The sequence below is a fragment of the Lathyrus oleraceus genome, chromosome 2 (assembly GCF_024323335.1).
Source record: "Lathyrus oleraceus cultivar Zhongwan6 chromosome 2, CAAS_Psat_ZW6_1.0, whole genome shotgun sequence".
Taxonomy (NCBI): Eukaryota; Viridiplantae; Streptophyta; class Magnoliopsida; order Fabales; family Fabaceae; genus Lathyrus; species Lathyrus oleraceus.
Genome location: NC_066580.1, coordinates 174,045,695 through 174,066,390, shown reverse-complemented (window position 1 = coordinate 174,066,390; position 20,696 = coordinate 174,045,695). Strand labels below are relative to the sequence as shown.

The window sequence follows — 20,696 nt, the reverse complement described above, 5'->3', positions numbered from 1 at the left end:
ATTAAGGCATTTATACCATTTGTGAGAGTTACTATAGCCTAAGGACACACACCTGGTTGTATGAAATTGCATCTTGTGTTGATTGTAGGGTTTGAGGCATGGATAACAAACAAGCACAACCAAAGGGTTTTAAGAGCTTATAGTCAAGTTCCTTATGAAGCATGAGTGAGTAGGGGGTCTCATTTTGGGTAACTTGAGATGGCAGTCTGTTTATAAGGTATACTGCAGTGGAGAATGCTTCCCATCAATATTGGAGTGGCATTTGAGCTTGTGCAAGCAAAGTTAAACCAAACTCAACTATGTGTATGTGTTTCCTCTTAGCTCTTCCATTTTGCTGAGCAAAGTTAAACCAAACTCAACTATGTGTATGTCTTTCCTCACCACCACCATCACACTGAATTACTTTGATTCTCTTATTGTATTGATTTTCAGCCAAGGCTTTAAATTGAATGAAAGCTTGCGTAGTTTCATACTTTTGTTTTAAAGGATAAATCCAAGTGAACCTACTAAAATCATCAATAAAATGCACATAATATTTGAAACCTGAAGATGACATTATTGGTGCAGGGCCCCATACATCAGTGTGAACCAACTCAAGTGGTTCCTTAGCATGAGATGAAGAAGACTTAAAGGGTAAGAGGTGCATTTTTCCATATTGGCAGGCCTCACAAAAACTAAAGTGATCACTAGGTGATACTTTGACATTACAATTTTTCAAGACTTTGTCGAATGTGTTGTTGTTTGGGTGACCAAGTCTCCTATGCCATCTCTTCCTGACAGATATATAAGCACTTGGGCTCCTTTCAATTCCTGAGAGCTGGTATAATCCATCTTTGAGTATTCCTTTTAGTACTACCTTCCCTGTCAACTTGTCCTACACAAAACAACAATTCTTATCAAACTCAACAAGAATGTTATTGTCAGCAGCCAATTTAGATACACTTAATAGATTTTTGGTAATGTTAGGCACATATAGTATATCATGTAGATTAAGTGACTTGATTTTGGAAGAGCCTGTGGCTATAATTTCTAGTTGCTCACCATTTCCAATAATCAGAGAGTTCTTACTATGATGTTCATTTATTTCTTAGAATTTTTCAGTTTGATGTGTCACATGATTTCTTGCTCACTGTCAAAGTACCAGTCATATTCTTGATTGGTTCCTTGTGTTGCTAGGAATGCAGATTTCTCTCCCTCTTATGCTGTGTGACCAGTCTTTGAGCATACTTGATAGGTAGGTTTAAAGAACCTGCCTCTACCCCTGCCTCCTCTCCAACCTTTCAAGTTGGAGCCTCTCCAGTTTCCATTTGAGCCATGAAAGCCAAGTCTATTGTTTCTCCAGTTTCCTTTGTAATTAGTCTTGTTTGTAACATTTGTTGAGGCATCGAGACTTAAGCTGTTAAAGGAATTGAGCTGCTCAATTCTACTCGCAAAACTCAACAACTGAGATTGTAAATCAATCCAACTGAGATTGATTTGATTAAAGAGTTTTACCACTACATGATTGTACTCAGAATCCAATTCATTCAAGGTTTGAATGATTAGATATGAGTTGAGAATTGGATTTCCTTCCAGCTTGAGTTTATCAGCAAGATTTTTCATCTTGGACAGATAATCATGCATTTTCATTTCACCTTTCCTGGTACTGTGAAATTCTGACTTCAGGAAGGTGATTCTATACCTTGTATGTGCTCCAGCTAGACTTTGGGCCTCCTTCCAAAGTTGCTTTGAATTTTCACAATGCAAAAACTATGTTGCAATGTCTGCAATCATGGAATTCTTTTAACCAACCTAGAAGTTGTTGGTCATAAGCTTGCCAATCTTTAACCGAAGGATTCAACTTCTTGCTTGAATCTGAATTTGTGATATATTGCTCAGGACACTCCTTTGTCCCTAGCATCTATCCTTTAAGTCTGCAGCCTCTGATGATGGGCAAGACTAAGGACTGTCACAAGGGAAAATTGTCTCTATCCAACTTGACAGAGATAGTTGATGGAAGATCATTTTTGTTGTTTGTATTTGCAGCGGATGCCATGGTTTTTAATTGGATCACGAGCCTTTTGGCAACAACGCTCTGATACCAAGTTAAGAATTATAATATGTATAAATTTATGATGATTCTATTGATCAGTAACATACACATATATACAGATGAGAAGGGAGAGCCTGATCCTACAATTAAGCTAGTATTAATGGCTATACACTGAATATGAAAACATAATATTCTAGCCTATAATTAAAACATAAATGTTATTGACTATACATGAAACAATACAGACACAATACTGATATTAAGGAATCATGTTTCTAATTTATTCTAGCTTTTCCATTGTATCAGTGACATTGACATACATCTATATTGGAGTAGTGGAAGTTGTTTACACAAAATATGAAAATTTTATTTGTAAAGATTTTTAAAAGGTATACCTTTCTATTCATTCCGGAATTATGGCTTATGCTAATGCTAGCTCACTCTCTTTTTTTTCTTCTTCTTATTGGCCCATTTCATTTTCATTTGTTTTTGGAATTATATAGATTAATGTGCAATGACTAAAACATCATGGTCATCCATTAGGATTTTGCAAACTAGCATGTATAAGTTTATATTTTTACCTAATTTTTAATAAATATTTAATTTCATTAGACTAGTCGAGGCGAATATGAATTTCTGTTGTTAGTCATTAGCTTATCCAAACACAAGACAAATTCAATGAAAATAAGAAAGATTAAAAACATCTATCATATAGCTCTCTATTTAGGTGCTAAATATAGATCACTTTATATGGTGCCAACATATTGAAATGTCAGTCTTGTATTATTTGAGACCATTTGACAATTTTGTTGGTCACACCTTCTTATCATACTTACCATCCTTAATGTATGTAAAGAGACTAGTGGTATAATTTTCTTAAGTTTGAACTCTTGATTTAACTCATGACATTAGCTACTTCATTCTTTCATGTTTTATTCACAGATTTATTTTCAAGCTTCAATTTAAAATTCTAATGATAGCTATTGTGGACCATGCATCACTTGTTTTCAAGCTTCATAACTTGTCTCTTTTTAGCAGAATCTCACATATAAAATCAGAAAGATTCATATAATAAAACACAGATTAAAACACAAATCAAACCATAAACCAATCAACAAATCGACATAAACGAAACTGCTTTGAAACATATCGGAAAGGAAGAAACGAAGATGACCTACGACACACTGGTAACAAAACGGCAAGGCAACGGTATCTTTCGTAAAAGTTAGGTTTCCGAAATAGAGTTTCTCTGCTTCAAATAAAAATATAACTTCTCCCTTTCTTTCACAGTGGGCCTTATTTTTAACTGGTCCAATTGAATTTTTATTTTTTACTTAATGTTTTTTTTATGTACAAATTCTTTTATTTAATGTTATTTTAATGGTTTTTACTGAGTGTGTTTTATTTTATTTTTGTTTAATATTTTTCTTTTCATAGTTAATCTTATAAAATATATATTTTAATTAATAATTTAAATAAAAAAAATATAGTATATTAATATTAAATTATACTAATATTTAGTGACATTTATTATAGTTAAATTCTATTAATATTAAATTAATTGATAACTTTAGAATTATGTGTAATTATGATAATATCTACTTTTAATATATAAAAGTTAATTACCACCATAATTACTTAATTACCCTAATTACAATCCATAATACAACTAATTTCATGTTCCTATAAGTAATTTTGTACTAAACTCTATTTAATACTCTAACTAACTCTACCATTTTACAATTTAATAAATCTGCCTCGACAACATAAAAATTGATTCAACTATATATTATATAAAATATAATTAAAAAATTGATTCAAATATATCAAAATACATTAAAAGAGAGTTTTTCATTGGGTAAGGTGATGTATGATATGAGTAATTTCCAATGGGTGAATTATTTTATGGATTTGGGATAAAAAGAGAATTTTGAAATCTTGAATTATGGTGTGGATTTGGAATAAGAGGTGGATTTCCAAAATATGGGGTGTTTTGTTGATTTGGGATACAAAAAGGACTTCCATCATTTTGCATAAAATTGGAGCATGTGTTATGTTGATTGAGGTTCATTTTCAAATGAAATGTGTACACAAAAAAATTAATATTAAATAAAATAAATTGGTCAAATTTAGACTAGATGTGAGTGAAAAATGTGATAAAATAAATTACCTATTTATACTACTAAAAAATATTACCGTTATTTTATTGTTGTTGCAATCTTATCATTACAAAATGAAATCAATATCCTGAAATCAAATTAGTTATTATTGTAGTTTTTTTGCCAAATATTATCGTTGCTTGATTTTCTTTAAATGACAAAATGAATTTTTTTTAATAATAAATATTACCGTTATTTTATGGTTGTTGCAATCTTATCATTCCAAAATGAAATCAATATTCTGAAATCAAATTAATTATTATTGTAGTTTTTTTGCCAAATATTATCGTTACTTGATTTTCTTTAAATGACAAAATGAATTTTTTAAATAATAAATATACTGATTTTTTAAGTGGTCTTTCTGAGATGTCAAACCGAGAATATGAAAAGAGAGAGAAGTAATATGAAACGGTTTGATGAAGATTAGGGTTTTATTTAATTGAATAAATTGATATTATTATTATTATTATTATTATTATTAATATTGAATAAATTGAAAATTAGGGTTTTATTTAATTGAATAAATTGATATTATAAATTGAGATTATATTTGGAAAGAATATTGGAGGGGTTATCTATATTCCAAGAATGGATATGACTCCAACACAATCTCCGTGGCCATTCAAAATGACTAGAAGGCAAATTCCCATAACTATATGTTATGCTATGACAATTAACAAATCTCAAGGTCAGTCATTGGATTATGTTTGATTGTATTTGCCTAGAAGTGTATTTAGTCATGGTCAACTATATGTTGCAATATCAAGGGTCAAAAGCAAAAAAGGGCTTAAGATATTAATCCATGACAAGGATAACCATCCATTGAATTCTACAACAAACGTCGTGTTCAAAGAAGTTTTTGAAAACTTATAGAACGTAAGTTTTTCATTAGTTATATTATATCAAGAAATGTCGTTGTTTATTATTAGAATTTTATTCAATGAGTTGTATAAAATATACATTATGTTTTAACATTTGTTTATATGGATGTAATTGTTTTTTACAGGGTAATGAATCATCACTTCCTAAAAGGTTGCGGGCAGGTTTTGTATAAACCCAGTTTTTTAAGGACCAAAGAATTATACAAAGTTAAATTATTTCTCACAATTTTAACTAAAATTGTGAACCTTTTGTTTCAATATCTTTTGTTGCATTAAACCTTATTGTATCAATTGCAATTAATTTCAACATTTGGTAGTATTCATTACTATATTTTAAAACAAATGAGGTTCTGGTATTTCTTTTACATGGTTTATGTATTTTGGTTAAATAATCATTTATTATGAAGGTTAATATTTGCGCTTTTATACCTCAAATTAGTAACAGATTGGAAAATTTCATCTATTACTAAATAAATATATTTTTATTTCTTATGTCCAAAATCTCAATGATAAATGGAATGTTTATTCATAACATTAACAATGGAATGTTTATTATATATCAATATACCAATAAATTGTAAAAATATATTTGTATTATATTTTTTGATTATTTCCTTAATATAGTATACAAAAAAATTAAGCAAATTATATTACTATAAATTAATAATGTTTTACTTTATTATGTCCCAAACTGGAAAAAGTTATTTGTGGAAATTTTTGAACCCATTTATTGATCATTTAACATCCATTACATTAAAAAAAACTCTTATGCAATAAATTTGTGTACGTTGATCCAACTATATATATATAATATATATATATATATATATATATATATATATATATATATATATATATATATATATATATATATATATATAAACAAAAAAATATATTATATTTTAATTTTTTTAAAATAAATTATTGCACTTGCGCGACCCGTGCGAACGCACGGGTCCTTTACTAGTTATAAATGTGAAAAAATAATGAGAAATGAATCAATTAAATTAGAAGCAAATGCCGCCAAATTTTTTGTTGTCATTGAAATTTTTATGCAACATTTGAAAAATATAGCCTTTTATTAGTAATAATAAAATTGTCCTATAAACATTTAAAGGGACATTTATCTATTATTGCAAAAGATAAATTATAATGACACTTAAAAATCATCCCCAAAAATATTTTAGGGAACATTTGTAAGGTGTTGCAAGAATTCTATTGGCAACAATTGATCTTTTTTTAAGCGACAATTTACACATGCTGCATAAAATAGTGTTGTCAGAAGCAATAAATATCGTAGTGGGGTTCATACATTCAACTGATGATTGTGATTGCAAGAGTTTAATTCATTGTATTTCTAGGGTTTATGGAGAAAATTGATTTCGATTGAGAGGCGCAGAAAGTGAAAACACGGGTTGAAAAGCGATGTGTTGTGTTTCTAGGATTTTCTGTCACTTCAGTTTTGCATTCAAATTAATCAAAATAGGAAAACCAAGTTGTTATGTGAAAATGTTCTTAAAAGAGAAATTAATAAATTATATATAATGTTTGCTTCAGTAAAATAACAACTGAAATTCTTGTCCTAGTGGTTGATTCCTTGGTTCAATTTGTTGGTTCGAACATAATCTCAATATCAATATCAATCTCAAACTCAAACAGAATAACAACAAATATATCATAACATAAATATTTATTAAAGTCAACTAAAAACAACAACTTACATTAAACAACAACACACAACATCAACAACAACATTAATATGTTGAACAAGGTAAGAATATAAGTAATTGAAATTGTAAACTTTGCTTGATATTAAAAACAGAAAAGCGGACTGCATAAATAGCCTTACATAAACTGAACTTCCTATTTTTCAGCACACTATGCTAAAGAATAGGTCTTAACCTAGATACTCCTTTTGAATAGGAGTTTTATTGACTGACTAAAAACAAATACTAATTCAAAACAAATATTAATATTCCAACAATTCCTCCCCTAAGCTAAACATGCATACAACATTTTAGTTTAATCTTCTGCTGCCTGTACTCCCAGGTGCTTTCGAAATTTCTCAAATTGGTCCAACTTCAATGGCTTGGTCATGATATCCGCAAGTTGATCATTTGTTCCACAAAACTTTATATCCACAGCTCCATCCTTAGTTAGATTTCTCAGAAAATGAAACCTCACATCGATGTGTTTACTTCTTCCATGAAAGACGGGATTCTTGGCAAGCTTAATGGTAGAAGAATTATCGCAAAACATTGTAACACAGTCAGATTGAGTGTCTTTAACTTGTTTTAGGATGTGTTGCATCCAAATACATTGGCAAGCACAGGACGCAGCAGCTACGTATTCAGCCTCAGTCGTAGAAAGAGTAACTACTGGCTGCTTCTTGGATGCCCATGCAACAACTCCACCGCTTAACATGAATACATAGCCTGATGTACTCTTCCTGTCATCTATATCACCGGCATAATCGTTGTCTGTGTAAGCTACTAACTCGTCTTTGCATCCTTTTCCATAGAAGATGCCGAGATCAATTGTTGACTTGATGTACCTTAAAATTCTTTTAGCTGCAAGCATGTGTACTTCCTTTGGATTGGACATGAATCGACTAATAAGACACACATAATACATTAAGTCAGGCCTAGTTGTTGTCATATACATCAAACACCCCACCATCTGCTTGAAAAGAGTTCCATCAACTTGCTTCCCTTCCTCCCTTTTTGACAACTTAATACTTCCAGGGACTATTGGATTCTTTACTCCATTACAACTTCCCATGCCAAATCTCTCGAGAACTTCTCCCGCATACTTCTTTTGGCTTATGTGTATTCCTCTCGCATTTTGACGCACTTCAACTCCCAGAAAATACTTCATTTTGCCTAAATCAGTCATCTCAAATTCTCTTTTCATAGAAGTTTTGAAACTTTGCATCATGATCAAATCATTACTAGTAAAAATAAGATCATCAACATAAAGACTTACAATCAATATTTTATCTTCCTCTTTTTTATGAAAAGAGTGTGTTCATAGCAACTCCCTTCGAAACCTTCATTGACAAAGTAACTTTCGATCCTGCTGAACCATGCTCTTGGAGCCTGCTTCAACCCGTAAAGTGCCCTTTTCAGCTTGTAGACTTTGCTCTCCTCTCCTTTTACTTCGTATCCCTGCGGTTGTGAAACATATACATTCTCGTGCAGCTCTCCGTGCAAAAATGCACTTTTGACATCCAATTGATAGAGTTTCCAGCCATTTCTTGCTGCTAGAGCTATCACCATTCGGATGGTATCCCATCTTGCAACTGGGGCAAAAACCTCGTCGTAGTCTACACCTTTCTCCTGTGCGTAACCCTTGGCCACCAAGCGAGCTTTGCACTTGCTAACTTCACCGTTTTCATCAAGTTTTGTTTTGTATACCCACTTTACACCTATTATTTTTGCTTCTGAAGGAGCTTGAACTAACTCCCAGGTTTGGTTCTTTCTTATTGCTGCTATTTCCTTGTCCATGGCATCTCTCCAATTTTTCTTCTTCACTGCTTCTTCATAATAAATTGGATCATCAGTAGACATAAACATAAGAAAATTTTGTACCTCATCTTCGGACAATTCTCCTCCGCTTGTATAATCCTGAAGATAGGTTAGAACTCTTCTTACTCTTTTCTCTAAATTTGGTGGAGTTACCGATTCATTTGAAGAAGAATCAGTCTCTTCTAAGTTATCTTCTTCTGCTTCACTTGTGGTATTTTCATTTTCATGCTCATCTAATTCCTCAAGTGTTTCCTCATCAGCTTCACCCCAATCAAGTACTTCACTTTTCGATTCGACATCTGTCCTCCCCCAATTCCAGCAGCCATCTTCTTCAAAAATTACATCCCGACTGATTGTTACCTTCATTGTTAAAGGGTTTATCATTTTATACCCTTTTGACTTCTCGCTATATCCAATGAAAACCTGCTTTTGGCTTCTAGCATCAAGTTTGAGTCTTCTAGCATCTGGTACGTGAACATTTCCTACGCATCCGAACACTTTAAAGTGTTCGACACTAGGCTTGAAACCACTCCAACACTCTTCTGGCGTTTTGTTTTTTACAGCAGATGTGGGACTTCTGTTGAGCACATGACAGGCCCATTTTGCGGCTTCCGGCCAAAACGTTTTGGGCAGCTTCTTCTCTTCTAATATGCAGCATACCATATTCATAATTGTGCGATTCTTGCGCTTTGCGACTCCGTTTTGTTGCGGCGTATAAGCTGTTGTCAATTGTCGCTTGATTCCTTGAGCTTTACAAAAGTTTGAAAATTCATTTGAGTTGAATTCTCCTCCTCTATCTGTTCTTAAACAACACAGTGCCAAACTAGTCTTCTTCTCTGCCATAGTTTTAAATTCTTTGAAAGTAGTAAAGGCTTCACTTTTCTCATTTAAAAAGTAAACCCAAAGTTTACGACTGAAATCATCAATGAATGTCAGTATGTACCTTTTGTTTCCATGTGATTCAGGAGAAATTGGACCACATATATCTGAGTGAATAAGCTGCAGTTGTTGTTTGGCCCTCCAGATGCTTTTCTTAGGGATAGCTTCTCGATGTTGTTTTCCCACCATGAAACTTGTACAAATTTTTGATGAAGCATTTAATTTTGGAATTCCTCGAACCAAGTTCTTGTTATGCAGCAGCGCACGATTCTTATAGCTCAAGTGACCAAACCTTTTATGCCATATTTCACCGAGATCATCAACGTTTGCATTGAAACATGTAGGCACCGATATAAGAATGTTTGTTGTCACAAGAAACATTCTGTTGGTGGTCATCAAGCTTTCCATTATGTATCCCCTGCTCGGATGATACAGCTTGCAAACTCCATGCTTAATTACAATTGTGATGTCTCGATCTTGGAGCTGCCCAATACTCAGTAAGTTATTGCGTAGTTCAGGAATAAAAAATATGTCACTTACAATGTGATTACTTCCTCCGATCTCCAATCTGATGTTTCCCTTTCCCATTACTTCTAGCTTTGAGTTATTTCCAAGCTTGACTGAGTGCATGAAGCTTTCATCTAGCTGCATGAACCATTCCTTGTTTCCGGACATATGATTTGAGCATCCGGAATCAAGAAATCATACTTCTTCTTTCTTGTTTTGATGAGAATCTACTTGTGCCATCAGCAATATCTCTTCCTCTTCATTAAACTCGGCATAGTTCACTTTTTTCTCCCAGGTTGGGCATTCATACTGATAGTGTCCCAAATTATGACACATGTAGCATTCCACCGCAGCCCTATTCGTAAACTGTCGGCCTCTACCTCTTCCTCGGCCTCTCATCATGCCTCTGCCTCTTTCATAACGCTCCTCGTGTGTCACCTTCAGTGCCTGCTCCTCCTCATTTGATCCCTTCATTCTTTGCTCATGGATAAGAAGACTGCTTTGGAGTTCATCAATGGTTAGAGTTTCCACATTGTTAGACTCCTCAATGGAGCACACAACATAGTTGAATTTTGGCACAAGAGACCTCAGAATTTTTGCAGTAATGTCGGCTTCTTTCACAATCTCTCCGCAGGCTTTCATCCGTTTTGCTATGGAGAGAGCTCGTCCAAAGTATGCATTGACAGATTCTCCCTCTTTCATTTTCAGTATTTCGAACTCAGTCCTCAAAGTTTAAAGCTGAGCTCTCTTCACTCTAGTTGACCCTTTGAACTTTTGCTTCATTGAGTCCCATATCTGCTTTGAGGTGTCATCATTTAGTATTGTCTCCATGATTTCTCTATCAATGGCTTGATAAAGATAATTCTTCACCTTTCTGTCCTTCAACTGTTGCTCTGCAATTGTTTTTGTCTCCTCATCAGTTGGCTCCTGATTTTGTGGACCACCAACCACTCCATCCTCGACCAAGTTCCATATTTCTTTCGATCGGAGGAAGTTCTCCATCAGCTTCACCCAATGCTCATAGAAACCATCAAATTTGGGAATTGCTGGTTGCACAAATCTGCTGCTACTGGTATTTTCTGTCATTCTCACGGATTTTCCTCAACCTCTCTTTCTCTGATCAGGCCTCTTGACGAGGCTCTGATACCAAATGTTGAACAAGGTAAGAATACAAGTAATTGAAATTGTAAACTTTGCTTGATATTAAAAACAGAAAAGCGGGTTGCATAAATAGCCTTACATAAACTGAACTTCCTATTTTTCAGCACACTATGCTAAAGAATAGATCTTAACCTAGATACTCCTTTTGAATAGGAGTTTTATTGACTGACTAAAAACAAATACTAATTCAAAACAAATATTAATATTCCAACATAATAAACAACCTTTAGAGTTTTTAGGGTCTCAACAACAAGAATGATAAAAACAACAACATCATAAAAAAACATCAATAAATTTATAACATAAATATGTTTAATTAGCAACATTAACAATAAGATTAAGTCTCTAATGTTAATGGTCTCAACAACGAGTCTCAACAACAAGAACAACAATATCAACAAAAATATCATAAATAAACCTCTAATATAAATTTGTTTAAACAACAAAAACAACAAGACAAAAACTTTAGGATTTCAGATCTCAACAACACAACAACAATATTATTAGTGATGTTTGACGTACCAAATCTTTGAAGAAGAAGTAAAATAAAATGATTTATATCTATGAAGAGTAAAAGAGAGTCTTAAACACATAACATCTTCGTATTGAATGTGTTTATGACTCTCGTTGTTTAGGACTCTTTGTTAGGGCTTGTTTGTGTTGTTTAGACAAGTGAAACAAAATGTTACAATATATATATATATATATATATATATATATATATATATATATATATATATATATATATATATATATATATATGAATTTAATTGATATACACTGTCAGGGTAAAAGAATTTTACACAGTCAGTAAATTATAACCGTTGGATATTGGGACAAGTTTGACTTTTATTTTTAAAATTTATAAAGTAATGCAAACGGGTGATGGTGATGAATCGATAGTGTAAAACTTTTTACACTGACAGTGCATATTAATTAATCTCTCTCTCTCTCTCTCTTCTCTCTCTCTCTCTCTCTCTCTCTCTCTCTCTCTCTCTCTCTCTCTCTCCTCTCTTCTCTCTCTCTTCTCTCTCTCTCTCTCTCTCTCTCTCTCTCTCTCTCTTCTCTCTCTCTCTCTCTCTCTCTCTCTCTCTCTCTCTCTCTTCTCTCTCTCTCTCTCTCTCTCTATATATATATATATATATATATATATATATATATATATATATATATATATATATATATATTATTTTATATTAAAAATAAATATATTTTATATTAAAAAGAAAATATACGTGAAAAATGATATATTTTTATATTAAAAATAAAATATTCAAGAATGCACAATTTTTAATAAGATAAAACCATAATCTATATCTGTTGGGATTCAAAACATGTATACTAAATAAGTTTACCTCTCAATTTTTAAAATAACAAACGAAATGTATTTTACTTTATTTTTATAAAAAAATATGGTATGTCCATGAATTTTATCTCATTTTTCTTATATGTAAGGTGAAATCATTGTCATAAAAAAATAGTTTTTTTAATAGTGATAATGTGATGTTTACACTCCTTATAGAGGCGTAATGTCATGATCTGACTCCTAAGCGGGGGATAATGCAATGATCACACTTCTAAATGGAATACAATGCGATGACCACCGAAAGTGGGCGTAAACTAATTGAGACGGTTTTATGTTATGCGCGTAAAGAATGGTTAATATTATGTCTGACCCATAAATATGAGCCTATAAGCGAGAGTGTGATTGTTGCAAGTCATCTAACTTGTATGTTACGCCAAACATAGTAAACACTACCTGTAAACCCCTACTACATCTCATTGGTGAACATTGACGGTAAAGGTTTTGGAGGTTAAGAAAACTGGAATCCTTATATATGGCTCTATCCTATAAAGAACTAGCACTGTATCGATATTTGTGATTTTTTCATGTACTTTACTTTGGGATATTGTATGGTACATGTATTCAAATGTCATTTAGATACTATGTTTGTAATCGGTAACAAAATAGCGCTTTAAAAGAGGAACTGAGAACAACAGCAAAGAGATACGACGTTGCATGAAAGAGTGGTGGGAGGCACTGCTTGAGGTTTTTATTTTGCAATTTTAAACGGCCAATAGAAATTTGGATCCTGAAAGAAGGTAAAGCCAAATGCCAAGATTAAGATTAAAGCAAAATGCCATAGCAATTTGGATCCCGAAAGAAGGTAATATCAAATTATATTTTTCAAAAATATTTACGGATAAAAAGTTGTTGCCTGTACATTATAAATGAAAAAATTTAAAAAGATTAAACCCATAAAAATAAAAAACAATATATACAAGTATGTTTTATGAAATACATATAGAATTGGAATTTTAAAAAACATAAACGTTTTAGGTCAGACCGTCATCGACCAAAGTTAGAGAACATATTAATTGCTCAATAGTCAACTTAAGCAAATTAAATAAAATTATTTTGTATTAATAATAAGTTGGTTAGGAAGAAAATTGACTTAAAAGAAATTAAAAATATTTACAAAATTGCCACCATGTCTTAAGCCGAATCGATAACTAGTCAACCGATTTAAGAACTTTATTTAAAACGGAATTTTTGTATAAGTGAAATGTATGTGTGTTATTTTAAATTTATTGCTAACAGTCTATTTTTTGTATATATAAAATACTCTTGATTTGCTACCTAATAGGTCATGCATCACTCAAAAACTTCAGAATTTTAAACACTGGCTTCTTTTTAGAAATATGATTTTAAATACAAAATTATCATATGTTATCCAAAACTTGAAAATCAATTTCTAAGAGAAAAAAAATAAAAAAAATGGTAGCAATTATATATAAAGGAAAACAAGAGTAAAGTGCAATATATATAAATCGCTCAAGTAATATGACATCTAAAAATAAATCTAAAACAACAAAGAAACAACCAATTTTAAATTCATTAAAAACAAAAAAGGAACAAACATTTATTTAAATTAGAGGACATGTTTCACTACCATAAATTTTTTATTTTGCAACACATAAGTTCTAACAATTCCATAAAAACTTTCCTCTCTCTCTCATATAAATTAGTGAAAGGGAGCTCAATTGTCTTTGAAGAGAATAAGGATATGAAAAACCAACAGAAAATCCAAAACAAGAGCTAAATGTTTCTTAATAGCTAATACAAAATCTTGAAGTGATGAATTTCTGTATTGTCATCCTCTTGTTTGTTGAAATCAGCATGGGTTCTATTAGCATAATATTTTCCAAAATTGTATTCTTTATATTTTGCAGGATTTTGTTCACTCACTAGCTCTTCTGCAGGCTTCACAATAATATGGTGACCTGGAAAAAGGAAGAAAGGATAGGAAAACCTTTCTTTTAGTGAGTTTAATACAACCCTATGTTCTGCACTATCATACTTGTCATTGCTCCAAACCTGCATAAATAATTCGTTAATAATTCAATATTCTAATTTTATAAATAAATGTTCTATGTCCTAATCCAATATCAAGACTGCTTTGTCATTATGCTATTATAGGAACAACGCACCTGAAGAACATCACCCAGATTGACAACCAATGCCCCAGGAATAGGTTTAACTGGAATCCAACCATCAACTGAATTTTTCTTAACTTGTAAACCTCCAGTATCATCTTGTGCAACCACAGTCAAGATACAAGGATCCTTGTGAGGACCAACACCAAGTGCCAAATCAGGGAAAGGGCATGGAGGATAGTAATTGAGCCTCGTAAAGCTTAGTTGGTTCTTGAAGCAGTCAAGGAATTTGTCACCAGCTAAGCCTAAGCTCAACGAAATTAACTCCAACAACTTGTATGATAGCTTTTCTAATTTCCCACTATATTCCTCCATTGTTTCCCTAAGAAAAAAAAACATAATGATGGTTTTATGTTGCATTAGTTTAGAAACTATATGGAGTTTGGTTATATATAGGTCGTTTAAATCATTTGATAAAAAATAGAGTACCTAAAATGTGGAAGGGATTGTGGCCACTGATTTTTTTGAGTACATAGCTCCAAGTCATGTGGATCATCAGAAGAAGGGATTTGTACTCCATCTTTAACAAGAAAATCATAAACCTCTTTCCAATCCCTTGTTTTCTTAGTGTGCTCAGCATCATGATACCCTGTTGCATTAAATGCATCTCTTTTCAGTTTCTTTTTCTCCTCCATACTTAGCTCAAAAAACTTTTTGGCCTCATTATCAACCTTTATGATAAGATCAGAGGGAACTCCATGATTGATTACTTGAAAGAATCCCCATTTTTCACATGCCTTGCTAATCTTTGAGATGAGTTTTTCTTGGCTAGTTTCTGAGAGGTCGATGATTGGAATTTCATCAATTTCGACAAAAGTAGAGAAGTTGGGACGGTGTTCTGTGGATAGTATGTAAGCTGAATACATGTCTCCCATGTTTTGAGTGTTTTGCTTTCTTGTTTTCTAACAAAACACTTCCAATATATTAGAATTTTGTAGGTATATTTTTCTTTCTTCTTTGATTGTTTTTTGCCATCTGTTTATATTGAACTATAAGCATAATAAATACAGCTAATGTGGACGGTTTTCTAATTGAAGAATGAATATGATAAGGAATACAACATTATTTAAATTAGAGGAATATTAAGAATAATTTCTTTCTACCATTGATTCTAACACTCACTTTTTTATTGAGTAAAACACATATGAGTCTTATTATTTTATAAGGGGAATAAAGTAAATCTCAAACCATTACGGTCACTTATCAATCCGAATCCGAAGTAATATATATTCATTAGACGCCTTTCATTCTTTTTTAAACCACATATTATTATGGTTTTTTAAATCACATATTATTATGGTCCAACTGAACAACCATTGTGATATGTGAGGGAGTAACACTTTTCAAATTTCAACACGAACAATTTTATGTTTTTTCGTCACAAAAATTGTGTGTTCCCTTAATTTCAGTTTTTCAATAAAAATTAAATAATTTTCACCACCGTCCAGATTAACAACCGTAGTTAAATATCAGGATAGTTCACCACGGTTCCTTTCACAAATCTTTACTACTATGTAAACACCCCTTTCACCACAGTTGGAAAAGGGATATCGTGACGGTTAATCAATCTTGGTTAGGTAGGGTGTTATTGTAATATGTTACTTTCCACCACAGGCGATTGACCATAGTGATAAACTAGGTAGCGTACTACATATCACAACGATTATAGTGAATAACCGTTGTGATATATATAGTTCATGGGTTCGAAACCCAACATCAACTTAGATCATCCACTGTTTTTAGAATTGCACGAAAAAATGACGTATCTTGAAAGTTGTTCAATAGTACACTACTAAAAAAAGTATATACAACAACACCCAGGTTACCATTGTCCTTCGAAAGACCGTGACGATAACTCTAAATTCAGGCGCCAATATTATTTATTTATTTTTTAATTAAAAAATATTAACTTATACCAAAGTTGTTTATAACAAATATGGTGATATCCTATACCTTTCATGGGTTCGAATCTCAGAGTCAGTAAATTCGTGATTTCTTAAATATTTTAGTTGCTCCTTTCATTTTTATATATTTTTAGATAAAAATAAAAATGATATCAATATAGTTGTTTAATATAACCGTTGTGATATATTTTTTCATTTTTTTTAAATTTTTAAATGTTTAAAACCTGACACTTTTTTTATAAAATTACATTAACGTAAACCATATATCATCAGAGTTGTTTAATACAATCGTTGTGATATATTTTTCAATTTTTCTTTTAATTTTTAAATGCTTAAAATCTTATGCTTTTTTTGTAAAATTTCATTAATTAAACCATATATCACCATGGTTGGTTTAGAGAACCTTGTTGGAATGACTTATTCACTTAAAAGAAACACATCTATCTAACTTGTCATTTCAATTGCATTTTTTTTCATTTTCATTAGCGAAACAACGTCATTTTCAACCCTAACGAAACAACCTCATTTTCAACCCTGACGAAACAACATCATTTTTAACCCTGACAAAGCAACACCGCTTTAACCCTAAAAAAACAACAACATTTTCAACCCTAACGAAAGAACACAATTTTCAACCACCTTCATCGTTAGTTTCTTACGTACTGTCGATTAGGAAGTCGACATCAACTTCATCGTTCTTGGCTTAACAACCGTCAAGGAGGAAGACAAAGATTATGACAATATTTTTTTACTTATTCAACACGCTTTCGGTATATAAACCTTTCTCTCAATGCATCTACAATAAATTTTATTTCCATTGTGTTTGTGTTTATGTTTATGTTGTTGGTGTTGAAATAATATCTTGTTGTTTATGTAGTTGTTATGAGCCATTGATGTTGTTACTGTTCTATTAGGTTTGATGATATGAGGTTTTTCTTGTGTTTCTAATGTAGAGATTTGAATTTGGAGGTTTAATTATATGAGGTTCCATTGTGTTTATATTTATGTTTTTGTTGTTGAAATAGTACGTTGTTGTTTATGTAGTTGTTAATGTTGTTGTTTATGAGTTGTAGATCTTATTTTATGTTAGAGTTTGAGATTTTTAGATTCTACCATAAGTTGTGAGCTCCTCATTAGCCTCACAAAGACCTCATTGATTATTTTCTCCTATAATGCTACAACTATAATGGTTTGTATAAGTTAAATTTTATTTTGTTGTTGCAATTGGTGTAATAAAAAAATAGTAGAGTAGAAGCACAAAACTTGTACCAAGACATTGGTGTAATATGAGTTTTGATGACATTCTTGTGTGTTTTACCATATGACATTAAACATAGATTTTATGAGTATTTTATGACATTCTTATGTGTTTTACCTTATGGCTTTGTGATTGATCTTTGTGTTTGTGTCTTGATGTTGAATATTTTATGTCTTGATAGACGATGTTTTCTTCATCTAGTAGCGACTAAACTACTTATACAAATGAAACTTGTAAAAATGATTCTCAATCTATAGACGAAAAAAAAATGTGCTACAATGATGGTTAAATTAGCAAAATTCCACAAGTCGGGTGTCAAATTAACGATCGAGTTTAGTGTCATTTATACGATACTTGATGCTCCTCGTTCTTCCCTTTTTAAGAGTTATGTTGCATTCCTTGGACGTAGCAAAGTTAGTATATTGAGAAACGATTAAAAAGATGCACCATAAGAGGTGAAAGCGAGCATATGAACTGACGTTAAGGTATTAATTATAATTTTCATCGATTCGATATTATAACTTTATATAATTACTAAAACATGCCTATTTATGTGACTATGCAGTTGACATTTGAGTTTTCCGATGATTCTAAGTCGGAAAAAAAAAGTGGATCACTTATTTAGGTACGTGTTGGAGGGGCTTTAAGTCACGTCTCACACGTGACTACATTAGGGAGCCTATGCCTAATCTTGAGCTTCTGTTGTTGAGATATAATTATCTTTACAAGAATGTTTGGAAAAAGTTTGTGAAATCTCGTGGTTCTGAGGAGTTCTTGTTTAGTACTAATTGTTTTTTTATATAACTTTATGCTTATTCTTTATAGATACAACCATGCAAGATAATATTTTTTATATATTTAAAACAGATTAAAAGTGAAACAAGAAAGCAAAATAAGGTAAAAAACAAATACCCTCATAGATTGTCTCGCGGGGATACATGAAACTAGAGAAAATAATGATTGCTGAAAAAAGACAATAACTAGGAAATAAGGACTCCATGAGTTGTAATCGCAACCCATCTCCACCATCATGATATGAGAAGTGGAAGATGGCTCGACAAAGACCAAATAGAGACTACACTTCAGATGCCTCAAGATTAGTTGCTGAGAAAATTGTAACTAGGATTTGTTATGCGTGTGTTATGTGTCATTTAAATTGCTTTGGTAATTAATAATGTATATCTTATCATGTTGTGTAGGATTTGTTGGTTATGTCGGTCTGTGAAGGTTCCTTTGTTCTAGAACCATGATATGATATATTAGTAGAAGTAATCAGAACAAAAGAGCATATTGGGTGTGTCTCTGGTTATGGAGATGGCATCGGCCTGAGAGTGTGGTTTGATACATCTAGAAAAAACATCATACATGTGCAAAAAAGAAACAATTGTAGATTTTAAGAGGAAGTTGAAAAGTCAAAATAAATATTTTGAAGACGTGTTAGCAGCGGAAAGTTGCAGGAAATACATGGAAGAGTTATATGCGGTATGTGAGAATATTGTGATATCTTTAATATATGATATGTATTGTGTTGATTATATTTTGTGTTCTTGTTATTTTTACTCTTCCATTTGCTGATATCAGAAATATATGATATATATTATGTTAATATCTGAAATATAAAGAAGCACTGGAACCGTACCACAATGTACACATGAAGATGTTGATGATCAATTGCCTGCAAAAATTGTTGTACATGGTGCAAGCACAAAAGGAAATTCTTCAGCCACCCCTACCGATAATAATATCAATAACGAATTATTGGCTCCTTCTGAACAATCATATACCAAAATGTTATGTCACCGTATCTACAAGACATAACTAATTCCTCTGGAGCTACAACATGATCGAGAGTTAGATTGTTTCTATCTCGATCATAAAGATATAAAAGATATGATCATTGGAAAATGGTGTCTGGACATATGGTTACTACAGGTTCGGTGCACGTAAGTATATAGAATTGAATATCTCATTATGGTATATTCATCGTTTTGTATAGAACTAATTCGTCACTTATTTTTTGAATTTTGTTTAATCATTTAGGTACATTCACCATGTTTGTATAGAATTAAATAAATCAGATATTTATGAATTCTTGGATCCAATTGGTATTCTATTTACAAATAATTCTGCAAAAATGATTGAAGAATACATAACATTATGGTTAGATGAAAAAAAGAGTGTTGCTTAGCACCATTTCTCCATAAGTGAGTAATTTTAAATTTGTGGTTTCTCTATTATATATAGTTAGTTTCCATGTTTAACCAAATACTAATTATATATGTTATGTTTTTATCCCGTGAATATTTTCAATTGATCATCGTAGCTCTTCGGACGAATTTGGTAACTACACCGTGTTTCTTACACCATCCACTTGAACCTAAGATGAAACAAATTATTACTAGGTAACTTTATGTTTATGAGACTTTTAGTAATATTTTCTTTGATTTTCTAATTAGTTTAGCATGCAATATTTTTAAATCATTTTTAATACAGGATTGTTGAGCGACATTATTATATGAAAAATTCTAAAAAAAAGCTCCCATTCTGTGAGCCCAAGGTAAGTGGATTACTTGTGAAATATATATATATATATATATATATATATATATATATATATATATATATATATATATATATATATTATATATATTATATTATATATATATATATATATATATATATATATATATATATATATATATATATATATATATATATATATATATATATATATATATATATATATTATATATATATATATAATCATGAAATGTGTAAATTTGTAGACGAGGAGACAATAAAAGTGATACAAGTGTGAGTATTATATAATGAAACACATGTTAAACATTGTGTCTGCCAACATTGTTGATTCTTGGGATCAAGTATATAT

The 20,696-nt window shown here is 31.5% G+C and overlaps 1 protein-coding gene across 1 annotated transcript; it reads right to left on the bottom strand.

Moving 5' to 3' along the window:
• Positions 1 to 14,264: 14,264 nt before the first annotated feature.
• On the bottom strand, positions 14,265 to 15,519 carry LOC127122485 (jasmonate-induced oxygenase 2). The gene is made up of 3 exons (XM_051052811.1): positions 15,074 to 15,519; positions 14,639 to 14,966; positions 14,265 to 14,525 (listed from the first exon to the last, which is right to left on the bottom strand). Exons 1-3 carry the CDS (start codon positions 15,517 to 15,519, stop codon positions 14,265 to 14,267), a joined length of 1,035 nt encoding a protein of 344 aa, XP_050908768.1.
• Between the last annotated feature and the right edge of the window lie 5,177 nt (positions 15,520 to 20,696).

What these genes read in the sequence shown, in the direction of transcription:
- LOC127122485 (XM_051052811.1), bottom strand. Translation starts at nt 15,519, where the DNA reads ATGGGAGACATGTATTCAGCTTACATACTATCCACAGAACACCGTCCC. An exon ending in CAATCCCTTCCACATTTTAG is followed by an intron (nt 14,967 to 15,073) that starts GTACTCTATTTT and finishes TTTTTTTCTTAG; the next exon opens with GGAAACAATGGAGGAATATA. An exon ending in ATCTGGGTGATGTTCTTCAG is followed by an intron (nt 14,526 to 14,638) that starts GTGCGTTGTTCC and finishes TTATTTATGCAG; the next exon opens with GTTTGGAGCAATGACAAGTA.